The sequence below is a fragment of the Tachyglossus aculeatus genome, chromosome 10 (assembly GCF_015852505.1).
Source record: "Tachyglossus aculeatus isolate mTacAcu1 chromosome 10, mTacAcu1.pri, whole genome shotgun sequence".
NCBI classification, from domain to species: Eukaryota; Metazoa; Chordata; class Mammalia; order Monotremata; family Tachyglossidae; genus Tachyglossus; species Tachyglossus aculeatus.
Window position 1 is genome coordinate 27,579,236 of NC_052075.1, and position 23,996 is coordinate 27,603,231.

The 23,996-nt window shown below is 45.1% G+C and overlaps 1 protein-coding gene across 9 annotated transcripts in view; it reads left to right on the forward strand.

Moving 5' to 3' along the window:
- APBB2 (amyloid beta precursor protein binding family B member 2) overlaps nt 1-23,996 on the forward strand; it is a 125,621-nt gene that overhangs the window by 18,424 nt on the left and 83,201 nt on the right. For 8 of the 9 annotated variants that reach the window (XM_038752137.1, XM_038752136.1, XM_038752139.1 and 5 more), the window contains exons 2-3: nt 7,860-7,928; nt 11,867-12,658. In XM_038752137.1, coding sequence (XP_038608065.1) covers nt 7,910-7,928; nt 11,867-12,658 — 811 coding nt within the window. In that variant the 5' untranslated portion in view covers nt 7,860-7,909. Of the gene's footprint in view, nt 1-7,859; nt 7,929-9,493; nt 9,562-11,866; nt 12,659-23,996 lie in introns of those variants that run through there. The other variant, XM_038752141.1, reaches the window with a different exon arrangement.

Genomic DNA, 23,996 nt, shown 5'->3' on the forward strand with positions numbered 1-23,996 from the left:
AATACGATGGAATGACTGAATGAATTTACCGGGCGCTTACTGTGCGCTTGGAAAGTACAACTCAGCAATTGAGAGCTTACTGTGTGCAGACCACTATACTAAGTGCTTGGAAGGTACAATTCAGTAACAAAGAGAGGATCAACAACGGGCTCACGGTCTAGAAGGGGGGATACAGACATCAAAACAAGTAAACAGGCATCGGTAGCATCAGTATAAATAAATAGAATTAGAGATATATATTACACAGCAGGACAAATAAAACAGGCATTAATATAAGTAAATAGAATTATAGATATGTACATATATACACAAGTGCTGTGGAGCCGGGGGGGTAGAAAGCAGTGAGTCAGGGCAAGGTGGTGGGGAGGGTGAGCTGAGGAAAAGGGGGTTTAGTTGTGGAATCAAGGTGAGATAAGATAAGCACTTGGATTAACATGGTAGCAGTTTGTATGGCGAGGAAAGAATGGATTTTAGTAATGTTGTGAAGGTAGAACCAACAGGATTTGGTGACATATTGAATATGTAGGTTGAATGAGAGAGATGAGGATAATACCAAGGTTTGTGCTTCAGAGTCGTAGGAGATAATGGTGTTGTGTACATGATGGGAAAGATAGGGCAGAGTTTGGGTGAGAAGCTGAGGAGTTCTGTTTTGTACATCTTTAGTTTGAGCTGTCAGTGGGACATCCGAGAAATGCGAAACTGCAGAGAAGAAGAGAAGTCAAGGCTGGAGTGGTGGATTTGGGACTCATCCGTGTAGAGATGGAAGTTGAAGCCCTGGGAAGGAATGAGTTCTCCCAGGGCGTAGAAATGGAGAATAGAAGGACCCCTGAAACTGAGCCTCGGTGGATTCTCACAGTTAGGGAGTTGGGAGGTAGAGGAGGAGCCCCCCAAAGAGACTGAGAATGAGCGACCAGCGGTAGGGGGAGGACCAGGATAGTGTCAGTGAAGCCAAGGTTAGATAAAATTTCAAGGGAGGGCGGGGTGGTCCACAGTGTCGAAGGCAGATGAGTGGCCAAGGAGGATTAGGATGGAGAAAAGGCCATTGGATTTGGCAAGAAGAAGATAATCGGTGATTTTAGAGAGGGCTATTTAGTGGAATGAAGGGAGCGGAAACCAGATTGGGTGAGGTCAAGGAATGTAGACAACTTGTTCAAGGAGTTTGGAGAGGAAAGGTAGGAGAGAGATGGGGCTTTGCTATGGAGGAAGCCATGTGGTGAAAGAGGGGTTTTTTTTTAGGATTGGGGACATAGGAGAGTGGTGCTGTGTACAGTGATGGAAAAATCAGGGAGAAGGCAGGGTTTGGGTGGGAAGATGAGTTCTGTTTTGGTCACGTTAAGTTTAAGGTGTTGCTGGGACATCGAAATAGATGTAGATTTGGGGAATCATCCGCATAGAGATGGTAATTGAAGCCATGGGAGCAGATGAGTTCTCCAAGGGCGTGGGTATAGATGGAAAATAGAAGTGAACCCAGAACTGAGCCTTGAGGGACTCCCACAGTTAGGCGGTGGGAGGCATAGGAGGAGCCTGCAAAGGAGACTGAGAGTGAGCGGTCAGAGAGATCGGAGGAGAACCAGGAGAAGACAATGTCAGTGAAGGCAAGGTTCTTGAGACACTGCTTGAAAGAATGGGAGAGTTGGAGAGGGAGAGACTGGAGAGGAACGGGGGAGATTGGGGGGAGATCATAGCCGGTGGTTTTAGTGTTATCAAGGAAGTATGTGGCTTGGTCATTAGAGGCAGGGTACTTGGGTTTTGGTTAGGGAGTTAAATGTCTGAAACAACAGTTTTCCTTTGAAAATTTATTCTTGAAAGTGGTGTAGTTTGCTGCAGGTTTGGCTCTCTTTATATTGCGGAAAAAAAGTTTATGTCCTTGACATGGATGAAGAAAATGGTAACTGACCATACAAAGAGTCTTTAGTTTACCAGTACTTAGCAGTGTGTATTTAGAGGAAGTAATAGTATCTAATTTATTCTGTATTATATTCCTTGGCTTGTTGGGGACTCTTGTCACCAGGACATTAGTATAGCACTCTGCATATGGTAGGTACTTAATAAATATTATCAGTTGATAGGCAAAGTAGCTAATTTCTATTAAAATATTTGGCAATCAGATTAAGTTCATTAGGTACAAGTTCCTCCATAGAGACATCTTAGTGGCATTATGATTTTTGAAACATTTTAGCTAAAAACTTAGGGCTAGAGATAGATTGTATTTTTTCCAGATTAACGTTTTTTAATGGTATTTGTTAAGCATTTACAGCATGTCAGTTCATTGTACTAAGCACCGGGGTAGATATAAGCTAATTAAAGTGGACACGGTCCATGTCCCATGTGGGTCTCACAGTCTTAATCTAAGGCAACTGAGGCACAGAGAAGTTAAGTGACTTGCCCAATGTAACAGAGCAGGTACATGGTGAAGCCAGAATTAGAATCAAGGTCTTCTGACTCCCACGCTGCTTCCCAATTCGTAAATAAACTTTTAATAAATTCATATGTAAGTGGAGTTATTTAAATCATCATCATCATTCATTCATGCAAAGCACTGTTCTAAGTGCTGGGGAGGTTGCAAGGTGATCAGGTTGTCCCTCATGGGGCTCACAGTCTTAATCCCCAATTTTACAGATGAGGTAACTGAGGCACAGAGAAGTTAAGTGACTTGCCCAAAGTCACACAGCTGACAGTTGAGAATGAGAGAGCGGAGTCAAGGATGACACCAGGGATCATCAACAGCATTTATTGAATCATGCTATGCAGACTGCCCTATTAAGCTCTTGTAAGAGTGCAAAAGAAAAGATACGATGCTTGTCCTTAAGGAGTTTAGACTCTAGCATAGGAGATACTGTTAAATAAATTACAGGTAGTAATTTACATGCTTAGGTGGCGTGGAAGGAGACTGAGGTGGTGGTGATTGGGGGATATGAGGTGGGGAAATCAGAAATTGTTTGGAGAAAACCTCCTGGAAGAGATGTGATTGCAGACGGACTTTGTAGATGGGAAGAGCTGTCTGTCAGATACGTCTTTGTTCATGTTTAGGTGGCATGGAAGGAGACTGAGGTGGTGGTGGTTGGGGGATATGAGGTGGGGAAATCAGAAATTGTTTGGAGAAAACTTCCTGGAAGAGATGTGATTACAGATGGACTTTGTAGATGGGAAGAGCTGTCTGTCAGATACATCTTTTTTTTTTTTTTAGTGGCACTTGTTAAGTGCTCACTATGTATCAAACATACCAAGCGCTTAGTATAGTGCCCTGCACACAGTAAGTAATAAATACGATTGAATGAAACACTGTTCTAAGTACTGGGGTAGGAACGAGTTAATTAGATCAGACACAGTCCCGTCCTCCGTGGGGTTCACAGTCCGAGTAGGAGGGAGAACAGGTGTCCCCATTTTACAGTTGAGAAAACTGAGGCACGGGGAAGTTAAGTGACTTGCCCTAGGTCACACAGCAAGCCATTGCCTGGCAGATATGAATGCAGGGGGGGCTTCCAGGCGGCGGGGAAGACATGAAGAAGGTGGGAATGGGAGAGATAAGAATGCGGCCCGGTGAGTAGGTTAGCTTGTGAGGGATGAAGATTACAAGCTGGTGTGTAGTGGTAGAGATGTGCAGTGTAGCAGGGACAAAGCTGATTAGGAGTGAGATGGGTGACCCTGAACAGTTGAAGAGAAGCATTCTTTTTCTTCATTGGGGTTCATCATTATGGGGGGCAGAAGCACTTAAGATGGCTACAGAGTGCTTATGTTTCAAGGGAAGGTGTAGCATCATCAGATTGTCACGTATAGCTTTGGCAGATTGAGGAATCTGAGGAACCCAAGGAGACTCTGGATTGTTACTTTTTAAAACTGGTTTCTTTCTGAGGCACTGATTTGCCTGGCAAGAGAAACGAAAGCAAAGTCCACTCACGCCAAAATAATTAATGCGTGTTGGAGGAACTTTGTTCTGAGTTGAAAATTCAATTTTCCTCCTTTGGTTTTTTTCCTTATCTGAAAATGTTACTGTTTGAGGGCCTTTGATATTACAGGGTCTAAAATCTATATTAGTGAAGCACTCAAGCCCCACAACTCTAAACCATGAAACATTAGATGGATGCTTCCTCCTTTAATCGTTCTGCCAGTCTTGCCTCCTAAAATACTCCCTTGAGTGATTTTACGGTTTCCAATTTGAGTTGCCGAGGTGATTAATATTAAATTTGAAATAAAGAGTGTTAACAGGCCCATCCTTTATGCTGCTTTCCACATCCAAGAGCCAAGGGAAAGGCTAAGAGACCTGGGTGAACTCAGGCAAATCCCTTGGCATTGCTGTGTATGGGTTTGGCCCAACTCTTAGTCCCCACAGGGCTTGCTGGCCCTTGGATTCCTGGGGATTGGCCACAGGAATAATAATAATTAACTGTGGTACTTATTAAGCGCTTACCATGTGCCAAGCACTGTCCTAAGCACTAGAGTCGCTATAAATTAATCAGGTTGAACACAGTCCCAGTTTCACATGGGGTTCACAGTCCATGTAGGAGGGGGTGTGATATAATTCCCAAGGTCCCAGGGTAGACAAATGCCGGAGTCAAGATTAGAACTCAGGTCCTCCGACGCCTAGGCCTAGGCTCTTCTCTCTAGGCCACAATGTTTTTACTAGAGAGAAAGTAGTTTCAGGACTTTCTGTCTTTGCTGGCGTTTGTTCCCCACCACCAGAGAGAAGGGAGGTGTTGTGAAAAAAGAATTTACTAGCATTGAAGTTATGCATGTAGTTGTATCACAAGAGAACTGCCTTCCCTCAAAATCCACCCCCTCCAACGGCACATCTGACCCCGTCCCTTCACACTTTATCAAAACACTCGCCCTCTCCTTTATTTCCTCCCTGATTGCCATCTTCAGCTGTTCGCTCTCTGATGGCTTCTGCCCCACTCCTTTCAAACATATTCATGTTTCCCATATCCTAAGAGCCTCCCTTGACCTCATGGCTGCCTCCAGTTATCGCCCCGTCTCTCTCCTACCGTTCCCCTGTAAACTCCTTGAGCGAGTTGTCTATTCCCGCTCTCTCAAGTCCCTGCCCGCCAATTCTCTCCGTGACCCACTCCGATCTGGCTTCCGCCCTTTCCACTACACAGAAACTTCCCTCTCAGGGGTCACCAATCATCTGCTTCCTGCCAAATCCAGCGGCCTCTACTTCTCACTAAAACGGTTTTCAACTTCTTAGCTGCTTTCATCCTTGTTGATCACCCCCTTCTGACAACATTATCCAGCCTCAGCTTCACTGACACCGTCCTGTTATGGTTCTCCTCCCATCCATCTGGCTGCTCATTCTCATTCTCCAGCCCTAAACTCTTTCCCTCTCTCTCTGAAGTCTCACATTTCCACCTGCCTTCAAGACATCTCTACTTGGATGTTCTCCCATCACCTCAAACTTAACATGTCCAAAACAGGACTCCTTCTTTGGCCTGGATTGTCCTCCCTTTTCATATCCAACAGACAATTACTCTCCCCCGCTTTCAAAGCCTTAATTGAAGGCATATCTCCTCCAAGAGGCCTTCCCTGACTAAGATGCCATTTCCTCTTTTCCAGCTTCCTTCTATGTTGCCCTAACTTGCTCCTTTTATTCACCCCTTCCAGTTGCACGGCAATCTGTAATTTATATTAATAATAATTGTGGTATTTATATAATGTATTATTGTATTATAATACCTAATGTATTATTATATTAATAATAATGATGGCGCTTACTGTGTGCCAAGCACTAATGTCTGTCTCCCCCTCTATACTGTAAAGTCATTGTGGGCAGGGAATGTGTCCGTTATTTTGTTATGTTGTACTCTTCCGAACGCTTAGTACAGTGCTCTGCACTCAGTAAGCACTCAGTAAATACGATTGATCTCAGTCCTTACCCCTGCTTGTGAGGAGATGGATGGAAAAGGTTATCCAAAACCACTACCACATGGGCAACTGAAAAGGGGTGACTGAAAGTCAGGGGGTTTGGCCCCAGATTTGGGAATATTGGTGAGAGAAACTTTATGGAGCTGTGCCTGGAAAATGGTTTATATTTGTGGAATATAGAAAACTAATTCAGCTGTTTTAGAAGATTTTGAAGATTTTCAGTTTTATAGTAATAAACTAAACGGGAAAATTCAGGACACTCTCCTTTCAAGATTTATTTTGAAAGCTTTACGTTTTGAAAAGCAAAAAGCAGTGTGGTCTAGTGGAAGGAGCGAGGGCCCAGAAATCAGAGGACAGGGGTTCTAATGCGGGCACTGACACTTGTATGCTGTGTTTCCTTGGGCAAATCATTTAGCTTTTCTGGGCCTCAGTTCCCTGATCTGCAAAATGGGGATTCAATACCTGTTTTTTTGTTTTGCTTTTCAGTGGTGTTTGTTGAGCACTTACTATGTGCCAGGCACTGTACTATGCTCTGGGGTAGGCCAATAATAATAATAATAATAATAATAATGATAATGATTATTATTATTATCGTATCTGCCAAGTGCATACTACATACCACGCACTATACTAAGCGCTGGAGTGGATACAACCAAATTAGGTTGGCCACAGTCCCTGTCCCGCATGAGGCTCAGTCTTAATCCCTATTTTACAGGTGAGGTCATTGTGGCCCAGAGAAGTGAAGTGACTTGCCCAAAGCCACACAGCAAACAAGTGGCGGAGGCAGAATTAGAACTCAGGTCCTTCTGACTCCCAGTCCTATCTTTTATCCATTAGACCACAATGCTTCTGTGTGTTTTCCCTCCTACTTAGACTGTGATCCCCATGTGGGACCTGATGATCTTGTACCTCCCCAGCTCTTAGTACAGTGTTTGGCACATAGTAAGCACTGAAGAAATACCATTATTATTAAGAGCTTGTATTGCCCTGGGTTTTTTCATGTTGTTTCTGCTATTCCTTTCACTTTACTTTTTAAATAATTACATTTCAATTAAATTGAAATTGAATTTTCAATTAATGCCCCTGACTTTCCCATCACTGTAGCTGGCCCCAGCTGGCCCCACCATGCTCACAAATCCGGAACCTTGGTATTATCATTGACGCATCTCTGTCACCCACACATTCAGTGTGTCATTAAATCCTATCAATTCACCCTTCACACCACTAAAATCCATCCTTTCCTCTCCATTCAAACTGCTCTCATGTTAATCCAAGCACTTATCCTAACTGCCTTGATGACTGCATCACCTCCCTGCTGACCTCCCTGTCTCCTGTCTCTCCTCACTCCAATCCATATTTCACTCTGCTGCTCAGATCACTTTTCTGCAAAACCATTCACTCTGTGTTTCCCCACTCTTCAAGAATCTCCAGCGGTTGCCCGTCCACCTCTGCATCAAACAGAAACTTCTTCCCATCGGCTTTAAAGCACTTAATCACCATGGCCCCTCCTACCATATTTCCCACTACAACCCAGCGTTCAAACTTTACTCGTTTAATGCCAGCCTACTCACTGAATCTCAGTCTCATCTATTTTGCCACTGACTTATCACCCAAGTTTTGCCTCTGCCATGGAACACCCTCCCACATCCTCCCCTTGAAAGGAAGACAATCACTCTTCCTCTCCTTCAAAGCGTTATTAAAAGCACATTTCCAAGAAGCCTTCCCTGACTAAGCCCTCATTTCCTCCTCTCCCACTCCGAATGCGTCACCGTTGGACTTCATCCTCACAGTATTTAGGTGCAATCCATAATTTATTTAGGTTAATATCTGTCTGTCTCTTCCAGACTAAGCTCCCTGTGGACAGGGAATGTGTCTACCAACTCTTATATTATGTTATATTGTGCTGTTTCAAGCGCTTAGTACAGTGCTCTGCATACAGTAAGCACTCAATAAATAGGATTGATTGATTGACTGATTTCTTAAATGATGCTTTTCTTCAGATTTCAGATTGTACCCTGTTTCCCGATCCATTGCGGATGTTCAATGATCCATGTCGGAAGTACTTCCAGGTCAGATACCCTTAAATATATTAGCGACAGAAATGGTTAGCTCTCTCCTTTTTACTTATCCTCTCTGTTTTCCCACTACCCTCCATCTCACACTTTTCACTCCTGTGAAGTTGACCTGATCACTGTGCCGTTTTCTCCACTTTATCACTCCCCACCTCCTATCCGTGTCCTGAAATTCTATCCCCTTTCAAATCAGACAAATGATAGGCTTCCCTGTATTCCATGCCCACCTGAAATCACACCTCCCTCAGTCATTTCTCGTATTTTTAGGTTATGTCTCCTCAGCTCCCTCTTCAACATTTCTGTGCCACCTAAGCCCTTGTGGACTTTCAGCCTTTTGTTGCACTATATACATATGTCACGTGCCCTTTTAAGCACTAATTTCTTCCTCCTACCTCTAAATTATTTTAGTATCTGTCTCTCCTGCTTGATGGTAAGCTCTGTGAGGGAATGGGTCATTTCTTCTTATTATTGTACAGTGCTCTGTACACAGCAGGTGATCAATAAGTATTACTGATTGATTTAAAATGCCTCTGAGTTCTGTTTTTCTAATTTTGTAGTCATCCTCAGAAAATGCAGTCACTTGAAATCATGTATTCCCCTCCTTGACTTATTCCAGCAAAAAGTAAAAGTGCATTAAACAGATAAAGAGAAAATATCCAAGTTATTTCAAAGAAGTAGCTATAGTAGCATTTACTGAGATTCAACTTAACTAGGGGCTTAGGAAGAAGAGAAAAATGAAGCAATTATGTTCCCTGCCCAGATAACGTAAAAGGTGTCCTCATCTCCTCATTTAGGTAATCCATTTAGGGTGGGCTTGAGGAATCTTGCGGCTGCAAACTTTGGGGCTGGCCTCGAAGGAACCTTGGGCCTTGCCAGGAGAGTTTGGACTCCTCCCCCTAGGATTAACTGAAGCCCTCTCTTTCCAGTTCATCTGCTCTGCCAGATGAAGCAGCTGTAGTCTTGAATAAAGTTCCTTTATTAATTTTCCCAAGAAGGTCAAATTCCCGAGTCCCAAGAAAGGGAACGGTGGGGTGGCCAAGCTGTCCAATCAGTGGTGTTTATTAAGTGCTTACTTTGTGGAGAACACTGTACTAGGCATTTGAGAGAGTACGAATCAACAGAGTACAGTAGTCACTATCCCTGCTCTCAAAAGGGGTTGCCTGAAGCCCCTCCCTTCCTTCACTTCCTCTTAAGGCGAGGGAGAGTTGGGGAACGCGGTTCCCGGGTCTGGAGAAAATCCAACTTATCCAGACAACTCCTCTCGAGCTCCCCTCCTGTTCTGCAGTTTGCTAGGATCATATCTCCTCTTGTTCCGCACAGACTTCTATCTAATAATAATGATAACGATGGTATTTGCTAAGCGCTCACTACGTGCCCATCACTGTTCTAAGCGCTGGGGTAGATACAAGGTAATCAGGTTGGCCCACGTGGGGCTCACAGTCTTAATTCCCTTTTTACAGATGAGGTACCTGAGGTGCAGAGAAGTCAAGTGACTTGCCCAGAGTCACACAGCCGATCGGTAGCGGAGCCAGGATTAGAATCCACGACCTCTGACGCCCAAGCCTGGGCTTTTTCCACGAAGCCACGCTGCTTCTCAGTCTACTACTTAGGAATCTACTGTGGTTCCCTGGTGGGTTTTTTTCCTGTAAAGGGAGGAAGCAGGGGTTGGAAAGGGCCCCCTTCAGGGATTTTGTTCCCTTGTGATTTGGAAGCATCGCAGGCTAGGTGCTGGGATGCTCACCTCCAACCACTCCTTCATCATCATCATCAATCGTATTTATTGAGCGCTTACTATGTGCAGAGCACTGTACTAAGCGCTTGGGAAGTACAAATTGGCAACGTATAGAGACAGTCCCTACCCAACAGTGGGCTCGCAGTCTGAAAGGGGGAGACAGAGAACAAAACCAAACATACTAACAAAATAAAATAAATAGAATAGATATGTACAAATAAAATAAATAGAGTAATAAATATGTACAAACATATATACATATATACAGGTGCTGTGGGGAAGGGAAGGAGGTAAGATGGGGGGGATGGAGAGGGGGACGAGGGGAAGAGTGGTTCAGAGTGGTTGGCCTCCTCTCTTGTTTGTACCCTAACAGATTGCAGAAAAGAGCCCCGGGAGTCCCTTCTTTCACCTCCTTGAGCCATGTTTGCACTCTGCCCTTCCAACCAGGCCAGCCTTGGGTCCAACCCAAGAGGCTCAGTCCTTTAACTTTGCTTCAGCCAACTGCTCTGCTCCCTGATTCCAGCTGTAGATAAAGCCAGCCAGCTTGGCTGGGGAATTGCCTCTTTGGACACTGGAAAATTGGCATTCTCTCTATGTGTGGGTGTCTCTCTCTCTCACACACACACACACACACACACACACACCTTAGCTAGACGGTGTAGTGACCAGTGGTAGTCGATCCATTTCATTCCCAAACTTGGAAATAGAGCTGTCCTTCAAACACATTCGGTTTCCTCCCCAAGTTCAGAAAATTGCGTATCAACTGCAATTTGGACTCCCAGTCTTCTTCCCCATCCCCAGACCATTTTGGGATAACAAGGGGAAGAACTGTGTTCCCAGCGTGGCCAGGACTGTCAATCCCACATTTGCCTTCTCAGCTATATGTGCATTCATGCTGAATTTCACCATCAGTGATAATAATAGTAATAATAATAATAATGATGGCATTTATTAAGCGCTTACTATGTGCAAAGTACTGTTCTAAACACTGGAGTGTGTTTTGAATATGAAGGACAGCTATATAGTTCTCAACCGTTCAGAGAGTTATGTATGCAATATAATATTGTAGTGTGTGTGTGTGTGTGTGTGTGTGTATATATATATACAGTGCATGTATGTGTTTGTGTTTATATGTGTGTATGTGTGTGTATGTATATAATATAGATGTTGACCTAAAGATGTGAAGAGTTCACCACTCTGAATAACCCCCATACCAGATAATAAAGAAAATGTAATCAGGAATTCATTCATTCATTCAGCCGTATTTATTGAGCACTTACTATGTGCAGAGCACTGTACTAAGCACTTGGGAAGAAGTACAAGTTGGGAATAAGGATAACTTTTAATTTTATTTGGAGTGGGGCATTGGGTAGGATACATTGGATAATAATAATAATTGTGGTATTTGTTAAGCGCTTACTATGTGCCAAGCACTGTATTAAGCACTAGGGTAAATACAAGGTAATCGGGTCCCCTATGGGGCATAGTCTAAGTAGGAGGGAGAACAGGTATTAAATCCCCATATGTGCTGTGTGACATTGGGCAAGTCACTTAACTTCTCTGAGCCTCAGTTACCTCATCTGTAAAATGGGGATTAAGACTGTGAGCCCCACGTGGGACAACCTGATCACCTGTATCCCCCCAGCGCTTAGAACAGTGCTTTGCACATAGTAAGTGCTTAATAAATGCCATCATTATTATTATTACTATTATTATTATTATATAATAATATATTATTATTAACAAAATAAGTGAAGAGGCCAGAGAACTTGGCCTCTGCCCAAGGAGCTGGGATGCCAGGTCTGTGGAGTTGGCACTGGTACTCAGACGTGATAGGAAAATATATGTGGCAGTTTTCCTGTAGCGTGGAGGATGTGAAGGAAGGGTGAGTTTTCAAGAACAGGGGTAATTCAGAAGACCCATTCTTCCGCATAGGATGCTTAGGTTACACAATGAATGTTTAAATGGCAAATCATAGTAGAATTTGGAGCCCAAAATCTTATGCACTTTTAAACAATTGAATAAAGGAAGGTGGATCCCCGTGCTTACTCTTGTTGGACAGAATTTTGTAGCATTGGTGGTTCTTCCTAATTAATATTCAGAAATCATTGTTCACCAACTACTAGCCTCAGCAGTGTAACTCGTTCGAAATCCTCAGCCCAGGAAGGCTCCCTGGTAAACATGTTCCTTTTGTCTCTTCTAGTCGAATCCGTCGTGGCCTCGTTGCCGGGGTTTATGGCCAGCAGCGGCCCCACAGATGTGGCAAATCGAAATAGTTTGGCTTCACCTCCGAATACCCTCAGTCTTCGCACCTCCCATAATGAGCAGCTGAATGCCGAAATCAAGCACCCGCAGACCAAGAACACCACCCCCCCTAAATGCAGGAAAAAATATGCACTAACTAATATCCAGTCAGCCATGGGCCTCTCGGATCCAGCTGCGCAGCCCCTCCTGGGTAACCACTCCGCCAACATCAAGCTGGTGAAGAATGGCGAGAACCAGCTCAGGAAAGCCGCCGAACAGGGCCAGCAGGATCCTAACAAGAACATTTCCCCCGCTGCTGTCGTGAACCAAACTTCTGAGAAGTTAGAGAGTAAAGAGTCAAACTCCCAGAACTCCTCAGACTGCGAAATATTACCATCCCAGGCCAGAAGAACCAAGAGCTTCCTAAATTACTATGCAGATCTGGAAACGTCGGCTCGAGAATTTGAAGAAGGTCAAGGGCACGGTCAGATGGCGAACGAGAGCCACGCCTCCACCGTCATTGGCGATGAGGCGCTGCTCCCCCAGACGCCGAGGAAGAACCAGCCGAGTCCGGAGGATGGCTTAGTAGCCGCGGGGTCGGCCAGTCCGGAGACCAAAAAGGACCATCCTAAAACGGGGGCCAAGACTGACTGTGCTCTCCATCGGATTCAACACTTGGCGCCAAGCGATGAGGAGTCCAGCTGGACAACTCTTTCCCAAGACAGTGCCTCCAATTCCCCAGATGAAGCAGGTACCTTGGGGAAGCATGTCAGGGGAGGGATGGGAATTTGGCGGTGTCTTTTCCTAATTAAGGCCTGACAGAACACTAGAGCTCTCATTTAGTTGGCTTAGGGATTGAGAATGTAAGGGAAGGGGTTGAGTGAGTAGATAACGGGACTTTGAATCTCTTTTATAGCAAAACTTTATTTTGGCATCATTCAGGTAGTCCCAGTAGCAATATTCATCGCTGTGACCATGAACTAGTGCACAGAGCATGGGCCTGAGAGTAAGAAGGTTGTGGTTTCTTATCCCAGCTCAATCACTTGTTTGTTGTGTGACCTTGGACAAGACACTTGGCTTCTCTGGGCCTCAGTTACCTCATTTGTAAAACGGGGATTGAGGTTGTAAGCCCCACGTGGGGCAGGGACTGTGTGCAACCTACCCCTGTGATGTTAAGAGGGTTTGAAGGTCGGAAGAGTGTTGGACTGTCAGGTGTGGAGAAATTGTTCCAGACCAGAGCGAAGGCAGGGCAAAGAGGTGGCATTAGAGTGTAGGCTGGCATTAGAGTGGGGTATGTGGGCTGGGTTATATTAAGAAATAGGCAAGGTAAGGTAGGAGGGAGAGAGCTGATTGAGTGCCTTAAAGAAAGGAGTTTGTGTTTGATGCGGAGGAGTATAGACAACCGTTGGAGGTTTTTGAGGAGTGGGAAGATACGGACTAAACATTGTTTTGGAAAAATATCGGGGCAGCAGAGTGAAATAGGGACTGCAGAGAGGAGAGAAAGGAGGCAGGGAGGTCAGCTAGAAGGCTAATGCAGTATTCAAGATCGAAAATAGATCTTCATATCAAAAAATTCACCTGGGGTTGGGGGAGTGGGGGAGAAGAGAGAGAGAGAGAGTGCACATGGGTGAGCCATTTGAAGACTTAAAATCCCAACCACATTGGGAGTACACAAAGACTGGCCCTTGTACTGACACTTACTGCTGTTTTCACATTTTTGTCTTCCTCTCTCACTCTCCATATGGAGCCCTGCTCAAGCGGTCATTCTTTTCTGAATGCAGTGCTCTGTGCCCGTCGGTTTGTGACAGTCCGTACTATCCCCCCACAGAGGCCTCTGATCTTTGGACCCCATCCAGTTTTCTCAGCTTATCATGCCCCTCTTAGCCCCCGTACCCAAACTACCCTCCTTGACAACCAAATGGATGTATTCAACACCACCCTTTATACTGAACTCAACTCGTTCGCTTCCCTATCCCTTCGTGGATCTCATATTACTGACCACAGCCTTGTATCACCTGCACAGTCAGCCTCCTTCGCTCTTGTGCTCGAGCTGCAGAGTGGTGCTGGCAGAAACCTAAGTAGCAGGCCGACTTTGTCCACTTCAGGTTTATCCTTGCTTGCTTTAACTCTGCCCGGCAAAACTATTTCTCCACCGTTATTGACATCGCCCTCCTCAGTTGTTCCAAACATCACTAAATCCTTTCAGGCCCACCTTCCCAACATTGCTAAAATCTGCCTTTTCCTCTCCATCCAAACTGCTACCGTGTTAATACAGTCACTCATCTTATCCCGCCTGGATTATTACATCAGTCTCCTTGCTGACCTCCCAGCCTCCTGTCTCTTCCCACTCCAGTCTGTACTTCACTCTGCTGCCCAGATCATTTTCCTACAAAAACATACAGGACACGTTACCCCACTCCGCAAAAAACTCCAGTGGTTGCCCATGCACCTTCGCATCAGACAAAAAGTCCTCACCATTGGGCTTTAAAGCCCTCCATCACCTCGCCCCCTCCTGCCTCACCTCACTATTTTCCTTCTACAAATCAGCCTGCACACTTGGCTCTTCTAGTGCTAACTTTCTCACTGTGTTTCGATCTCACCTGTTTTGCCGCTGATCCCTAGCCCATGTCCTTCCTCTGGCCTGGCAAGCACTCCCCCCTCAAATCCAACAGCCAGTTACTCTCCCCGCCTTCAAAGCCTTATTGAAGGCACATCTCCTCCAAGAGGCCTTCCCAGACTTAGCCCCACTTTTCCTCATATCCCATTCCCTTCTACATCTCCTTGACTTGCTCCCTTCACTCTTTCTCCCTCCCGGCCCCACAGCACATATGTACATATCTATCATTTTATTTATTTGTATTGATATCTGTCCCCCTTCTAGACTGTGAGCCCGTTGTTGGGTTGGGACCGTATGTATATGTTGCCAACTTGTTCTTCCCAAGCGCTTAGTACAGTGTTCTGCACACAGTAAGTGCTCAGTAAATACAATTGAATGAATGAATGTCTCCCCTCTCTAGACTGTAAGCTCGTCTTGGGCAGGGAATGTGTCTGTTCGTTGTTGTATTCTCCCAAGCGCGTAGTACAGTGCTCTGCATGCAGTAAGCGCTCAATAAAAATGATTAAATGAATCAATGAATATGTTCCAAGTTTTCAGCATTGTCTGATTAAATCGTTTTGTCTGTCCTCCTTCCTTTTGGTTTTTCTGGTGACGACTAACCATGGGGCAGGTGTTTGGACATCCTATTGTCATTTGTCTCTGAGATGGCCAGCTAGCTGTCAAGGAAGTCAAATTTGCAAAGTAATTTAGAGTGCAGACCTACTTAGGGTGTCAGATGCTTCCATAAGGTGTGGATGTTTGCCCTCATTCAGTGGACAGACCATTATGAAGGAGAGCCTCACTCATCACTGCCTGAGTTGTTGAGGTCTCTGCTGGAAGACCAAGTGAAGTGTGTGGCTGTTGAACAGCGTATCTCTGTGCTCGCCTCTCAAGGGCACACTTGTTTTGGCCTCATCCATGCTCTCCCATGGTCGGGAAACACTCACATCCCCTTTCCACATCCTTAAGAAGTCAGATGTGGTCTATGGTTGTGGAACGGAGCAACTCTGAATGACCTTTCAGCTGCAGAACCTGCTGTACTCCCATCTACCTGATATACTGTGTACTTCATTTTCACCCATGTGTTTTTTACCACTAAGTACATCCTTGACACGCACTTAGTGCTTTATAAATGCTACTGCTGTAACTACTGCCTTCAGCACTGTGGACCACCTGCTTCCCCTGGAGACATTATTTAACCTGGCACTGTCCTCTCCTGGTTCTCCTCCTGTCCTTCTGGCCTCTCGTTCACAAGTCTCTTTCACAGGCTCTTCCTCTGCCTCCCTCCCCCTAACTGTGGGAGTCCCTCTGGGCTCAATTCTGGGTCCCCTTCTATTCTCCATTACACCCACTCCCTTGGAGAACTCATTCATCATCATCAATCGTATTTATTGAGCGCTTACTATGTGCAGAGCACTATACTAAGCGCTTACTCCCATGGCTTTAACTCTCGTGTTTATATGGATGATTCCCCAAATCTGCATCTCCAGCTTTGATCTCTCTCCTCCTGTACAGTCTAATATTTCCTCCTGCCTTCAGGACTGGGATATCCCACCAACACCTTGAACTTAACATGTCTGAAACAGAACTCCTAATCTTCCCCATGAAACCCAGACTTGCCCCTGACTGCCCCATCACTGTAGACAACACTGCCATCGTCCCTGCCTCATAAGCCCATAACCTTAGCATTATCCTTGACTCATCATTTTCGTTCAACCCACGTATTCAAACTGTCACCAAATGCTATTGCTTCTACCTTCACAACATCGCTAAAATCCATCCTTTCCTGTCCGTCCTTGCCGTCACTTTGATCCAAGCACTTACCCATTCCTGCCTTGACCGCTGCATCAGCCTCCGTACTGACCTCCCTGCCTCCTGTCTCTCCCCACTCCAGTAAATACTTCACTCTGCCGCCTGAATCGTTTTTCTACAAAACCATTCAGTCTATGCTTGCCAACTTTTCAAGAGCCACCCAAGGTTACCCATCCACTTCCACATCAAAAGGAAACTCCTTACACTCAGCTCACCCCCTCCTATCTTACCAATTTCTTACTGCTGTAGCCCAGCCTTCACGCTTCGGTCCTCTTAACACCAACCTGCTCACTGTGCGTCGATATCGTCTATCTCACCACTGACCCCTCTTGTGTGCCCAGCTTGTTTTCTGGAACTCCCTCCCCTTTCATATATGAGAGGCCAACACACTCCCCACCTTCAAAGCCTTATTAGTATCACATCTCCTCCAAGAAGTCTTCCCCAGCTTAGCCCTCATTTCCCCTCCTCCCTCTCCCTTCTGTGTCCCCCTTGCATTTGGGTCTGTTCCCTTTAGAGAAGCAGTGTGGCTCAGTGGAAAGAGGTCATGGGTTCAAATCCCGGCTCTGCCACTAGTCAGCTGTGTGGCTTTGGGCATGTCACTTAACTTCTCTGGGCTTAAGTTACCTCATCTGTTAAATGGGGATTAAGACTGTGAGCCCCACGTGGGACAGCCTGATCACCTTGTCTCCCCCCAGCACTTAGTACAGTGCTTTTCACATAGTAAGCTCTTAATAAATGCCATCATTATTATTATTATAAGTACTTTATATTCACACCACCCCCAGCCCCACAACACTTACATATGTATCCATAATTTATTTTGTCTCCCCCTTTAGACTGTAAAGTCCTTGTGGGCAGGCAACATGTCTACTAACTGAAATATCATACTCTCTCCCAAGCGGTTAAATACAGTGCTCTGCACTCGGAAAGCACTCCATTAAAACGATGGGTTGATCACTGATTCCCACCATCTCTTCTAGATCATTAAATGTCCTGAAACCCCCAGTACCCCATTCTCAAGCTCCTAATGACATCCCCAAGAACTTTGCTGACCCAATTAAATTAATCAGACTTGAGCTCCCCAGTTTCTGCCCCCACCCCTTCTCTTTCGCTCTCTCATCCTTCTTGGCTGTCTCTCCTGAGGAGATCTCACATCTGCTTTCAAAATCTACCTCCTCCACCTGAGCCTCTGAATCTATTCCTTTTCATCATAAAACCAGGGCACCTACTCTTTTTCTTGTCTTTCATCTTCAATCACTCACTCTCCCAACACAGTCCTGTTTTTAAAAATATTTTTCCTCCTTCATTGTCATATGTATGAATATTGTTAGTAACACAATTGGGGAAGTGACTCTTTTAAGTAGAATCATAATTTTCTTCTCCAGCCAACTCTCAGCTAGCCCTAACCATAGGGGACAGTGAAATTGAAAGAGATTCGTAGCCTCCTTTTACCCATTATTTTCAATTTTCCACTCTGCTAATCCTTCTACTCTGAGGAACGATAAACCGACCAATAATTGGCATTTATTGAGCGCTTACTGTGTGCGGAGCACTGTTCTAAGAGCTTGGGAGAGTACAATTAAGCAACGTTGGTAGACATGTTCCCTGCCCACCAGGAGTACTGCAGTTTAGAAGGGGAGACAGACGGTGAATAGGTTGAGGTTGTTGAAATGTGTTCTGTGTTGTAGTAATAATAATGATGATGATGGCATTTATTAAGCGCTTACTATGCGCAAAGCACTGTTCTAAGAGCTGGAGGAAATAGGGAGGGGCGAGCTGACTGTTTTAAAGCTCAGGGTAAGGAGTTTCTTTTGACGCAGAGGTGAATAGACAAGCGTTAGAAGTGTTTGAGTACTGGGGACTGGGGAGATGTGGGTAGCAGAGTGAAATAAGAACTGAAATGGGGAGAGAGAGGAGGCAAGGAGGTCAGCAAGGAGGCTGTTTTGTAGTAGTGCAGGTGGGTTTGGATAAGTGCTTGGAGTAACGTGGTAGCAACTTGGACGGAGAGAAAAGGGCGGATTTTAGGGATGTTTCGAAGTCTGAACCGACAGGAATTGGTGACATTGAATATGTAAGTTGAGCCTATTCTGCAAGCTTGTCTCTAGCTTGTAAACTCACTGTGGGCAGGCGCCCTTATCTACCAAGTTTGTTGTACTGTATTATACCGTCTGTCTCATCACTGTTTATTCAGTTGTATTTATTGAACACTTACTGTGTGCACTGCACTAAGCCCCTGGGAGAGTACAATACAACAACAAACAGGTACATTTCCAGACCACAATGTGCTCACAGTTGACAACACCACCAGTCCTCCTTGTCTCACAAGCCAGTAGCATTGGCATTATCCTTGACTCCCCTCTCTCATTCAGCCCACATATTCAATGTCACCAATTCCTGTCGGTTCACACTTCAAAACATCCCTAAAATCCGCTCTCTCCTCTCCGTCCAATCTGCTACCACTTTAATCCAAACATTTATCCTATCCTGCCTCGATTCCTAACAGCCTCTTTTCTGACTTCCCTGGCTCCCAACCCCACTCCATATTTCACTCTGCTATTTCACTCTGCGGACTGGAGTGTTTTCCTACAAAACCATTCCGGCCACGTTTCTTCAGTCTGCAAGAAATTCCAGTGGTTGCCCATTCACCTCCACATCAAACCAAAACTCCCTATCATTAGCTCTGAAGCACTCAATCATCTTTCACCCTCCTGCCTTACCTCTCTGATTCCCTTCTACAACCCAACCCGCACACTTCATTCTTCCAATATCAGTCTATTCACTGTCCCACAGTTATGTCTATCTCACCGCCGACTGCCTAGCCTAAGTCCTGCCTCTGGCCGGGAACTCCCTGCCCCTTCATATCTGACGAACGATCACTCTCCCTATCTTCAAAACCGTATTGAAGTCACATCTCCAAGAGGCCTTCCTCAACTAACCCTCATTTCCTCTTCTTTCCCTCCCTTCTGTATTGCCCTTACGCTTGGATTGGCCCCCTGTATTCATCCCGCTTTCAACCCCACAGCACTTATGTACATATCCATAATTTATATTGATGTCCGTCTCCCTCTCTAGGCTGTAATCTCCTTGTGGACCGGGATATGATTGAATGAATATGTGTACCAACTCTGTTATAATGTGTTCTCCCAAGCTCTCAGTAACATGCTCTGCACACAGTAAGCACTCAGTAAATATGCCTTAGTAACTGATTGAGATTCTGTCAACTCTGTTATATTGTACTCTCCAAAGCACTTGGTACAGTGCTCTGCACACAGTAAGCACTCAAAAAATATGCTTTAATAACTGATAGAGATTCTGTCAACTCTGTTATATTGTACTCTCTAAATCACGTAGTACAGTGCTCTGCACACAGTAAGCACTCAAGGAATATGGTGGTATTTGAATTGTTGCAATCCTGCCCACAAGGAGCTCACAGTCTAGAGGTTTTACCTTCAAATTGCTAAAGTCCATGCTTTCTTTTGCACTCAAACTGCTACTCTCCCGGTCCAAGCACTTAAAAAAAATCCCTCCTTGCCTCCTCCACTCCTCCTTCTCTCTGCCACCCTGATCATTTTTAAAAGAAATTCAGTGCTCATCTTGCCACTCTTCAAGAACCTCCAGTGGTTGTCCATCCATCCACCTCCACATCAAACAGTAGGGACTGTCTCTATATGTTGCCAATTTGTACTTCCCAAGCGCTTAGTACAGTGCTGTGCACACAGTAAACGCTCAATAAATACGATTGATGATGATGATGATGCTGAAACTCCTTACCATCGGCTTTAAAGCAGACCACCAGCTCTCCCCTCCTACTTTACATTGCTGATTTCTAATAACAACCCAGCCTGCTTGCTTTTCTCCCTCGATACTAATCTACTCATTTTATCTCTGTTTTGTCTGTTTTGCCACTGATCCCGTGCCCACGTTCTCCCTCTGGCCTGGCTCTCCCTCCCCCTTCGGATACGACTGGCTGCCACTCTCCCCACCCTTAAAGCCTTACTAAAATCACATCTCCAAGAAGCCTTTCCCATCTAAATCTTCATTTTCCTTACTCCGCCAACCTTCTGCTATCACCTATATATTTGGATCTGTGCCCTTTAAGTGCTTGATATGCATCCCACCCTCAGCCCCACAGTGTTTAAGTACATATCCATAAATTATTTTAAGGTCTGTCTCACCGAGTAGCTAGTGGTAAGCAGGGTATGTGTCTGTTGTAGTGTTTTTCTACAGAATTCTACTACTACTACTCCTCTATTAGTTAGGGTTAGTGCAGTTCTCTGAACATAGTAAGCGCCCCATAAATCCCATTGATTGATTACACTCCTCTGGTGCTAACCATCTCACTGTGCTCCATCTCACCTGTCCCGTTGTCGACCCCTGGCCCACATCCTGCCTCTGGCCTGGAATGCCCTTCCTCCTCAAATCCACCAAACAGTCACTGTTCTCCCCTTCAAAGCCCTACTGAAGATTCTCCTCCTCCAAGATGCCTTCCCAGACTAAGCCCCCCTTTTCCTCAGCTTCCCCTCCCTTCCACGTCACCTTGACTTACTCCCTTTCATCTTCTCCCACTCCCCCCTGCCCCACAGCACTTAGATGTGTATATATATATATATATATATATATATATATATATATGTATATATATACACACCTAATTCTATTTATATCAGTGCCTGTTTATTTGTTTTGATGTGTATATATCTATAATTCTATTCATATTGATGCCTGTTTTGATGTCTGTCTTCCTCTTTCTAGACTGTGAGCCCGGTGTGGGCAGAGATTGTCTCTTTGCAGAATTGTACTTTCCAAGCACTTAGCACAGTGCTTTGCACACAGTAAGCGCTCAATAAATACGATTGAATGGTTGAATGAATTCCCACAATAGCTCTTTAAAGGGGACACCGCCCTTTAAATTGTGGGAAACGAGAGGGTAACCTACATGTCTTGGGTTGTTCCTTCACAATCCAGTCCACCTCAGCCTACCCTTTCAAAGATGCCAATCACTGCCTCATTCTCTAGCTCTCTGTCGTAACTTCTGTGGTTGGAGGAAGTCTTCAGTGGATAGAGAGAAGAAAAGTGGACGTGGTATTTAAGGGGCAGTTTGCGGATTAAGTGAAGTGGAAAGTCTTAAGGTAGCAAAGGTGACACGTGTATTTTTCATCAGGGTCTCACTGTTAGGGAGCAGAGAATTCCCCACCACCTCCTGTCTCCCTTCGGCCCCACCCCTCATCCACCTTCACCTTCAGAGGAGCAAGTCACAAGGCAAATTGTGCGGAGGCAGGAGGGTGATGAAAAGGTTTCGGGAAAAGTCACCTGGTGTTATGGCGGGGGTCCTCCTGACACCCTCTCTTGTTGATGACTCTCTCCAGACAAAAGGCAGTCCGGACTTTGCTGCAGAAAGGAGGGTTTGAGTGATTTCTCCCCTCTCCTCCGAGGCAGTTGGGTGAGGATGACGTGTGTGTGTGTGTGTGTGTATTCATTCATTCATTCAAAAGTATTTACATCTGACCTTACTGTGTGCTAAGCAGTTGGGAGAGAATAGTATACCAATAAACAGATACTTTCCCTGCCCACATCGAGCTTTGTCTAGAAGGGGAGACAGACATCAATATAAATAATTGTGTTTATTAATAATAATAAAAGTAATGGCATTTGTTAAGCGCTTACTATGTGCAAAGCACTGTTCTAAGCGCTGGGGGGTTGCAGGGTGATCGGGTTGTCCCATGGAGGGGCTCACAGTCTTAATCCCCATTTTCCAGATGAGGTAACTGAGGCACGGAGAAGTTAAGTGACTCGCCCAAAGTCACACAGCTGACAATTGGCAGAGCCGGGATTTGAACCCCTGACCCTGACTCCAAAGCCCGGGCTCTTTCCACTGAGCCACGCTGCGTCTCTGTTCATCATGGTACTGCCACATTGGGCTGCGAGCTGCTACTACGCCTGAAGGGGATGGAAGGCCCCCTTTTACTCTCCCCATCTTTTTGTCCTGCAGTCCCCCTCGCTTTCAGGAGAACAAGGAACAGAGAGGAGTGGGAAGAGAAAGCCCACCCAGCCTGGCGCCCGAGGCTGCTGCCAGCTCCCCTTTATCCGTCTCAGCTGGCGCTCTGGTGGTTCTGTAATGACATCATCATGCAGCAGTGTGCACAATGCCATCTGCCTTGAGGATCATGGGGTGAGAGGGGGGCATCTATTTGATCCATCCCAAGACCCAGGCATCAGTTGCTGCAGCCCTGGCTGCCAGTACATTTTGTAATCTCAAAATTACACTCTGCATTTGCATAAATGCCCCCCCCGCCCCCTCACACAACACACAATTTTTGAGGAAGAAATAAATTCATTTTGGTGTTTGGGTAATTGGAAGGTGCAACAGTGACATGTGCCAGGGAAAGAGGTAAGAACATAACAGGGCATTTCAGTTTTTGACCTGTCAGATTTTTGTCTTGAAAAAAGTGTTTAATAAGTGTTTAAGAATAGAACTTAAAAATGAGTGCAGGACAGTAGACTCCATCAGTGGTATTTCTTGAGAACTTACTGTGTCAGAGCACTGTACTAAGCCCTTGGGAGAGTACAACAGAATTGACAGCCACATTCCCTACACACAAGGAGCTTACAGACGTTGGTACTTCTGTTTCCTCTCTCCCCTTTTCTGTTCTCTGTCAATTAATCAGTAGTATTGTATTTCATCAGCACCTTTGCAGTCTGCAAAGAACGGTGCAATAGGAGAAGATTTTCTAGATTTTCTAGAAGATTTTCTAGACTGTGAGCCTGTTGTTGGGTAGGGACCGTTTCTATATGTTGCTAACTTGTACTTCCCAAGCGCTTAGTACAGTGCTCTGCACACAGTAATCGCTCAATAAATACGATTGATGATGATGATGATGATGATGATTGAATGAGTTAATGAGAAGATGTGATCCTTGTTCACAAGATGCTTACAACCTAGTAGGAGAGAAAGACATAATGTGCAGGTAGATGGAAGAAGTGCTCAAATAGAATATGTAAAAGATTATTCACCAGACTACAGTGGGAAGAAGTTAGTGCAAAAGAGCTATGGTCATGCAGAAGTGTTGTGGTGGTTGTGTAAAACATATATTTGGAAGACGAAAAATGAATAGGGTAAAACCTCCTGGAGTAGCTGGGATTTCAGAAGAGTTTTGAAGCTGGGGAGAACTGGCATATTTGAAGGAGGAGGCAGCTACAGGCAGAAAGAAGAGCATAAGCCAAGTTCAGAGATGGGAGGGGAATGTGAGTTTGGGAAAAATGAAGAGATTGAGCTGGGTTATAGTGGAAGAGGGTAACGGATAAGTTGGAGGGAGCTAATGGAGTCCCTTAAAGCCTGAGATCAGGAGTTTCTGTTTGATGTGAAGATGAATTGGTTACCACTGCAGGTTTTTGGGTGCTGGAGTGGGGTATACAGAGACACATTTTAGAAAGGTTGCCTGAATAGCAGAGCAAAATATAGACTGGAGAGAGCAGTCCCTGGAGGCAGGGAGACCAGTGAGGAAGTTCAGTATTCAAGTTGATATATGGCAAGTGCCTGGAACCCGGGTGATGGCTGTTTGGAAAGAGGAAAGGGTGGATGTGATAAATGTGGCTGCAAAAGCCTCAGAAGGATTTAGCAACAGACTGGAATGGGAAAGTAAGACAGGTCTCTGACATTTTCCTGGTGAGAAAGAAGATTTGG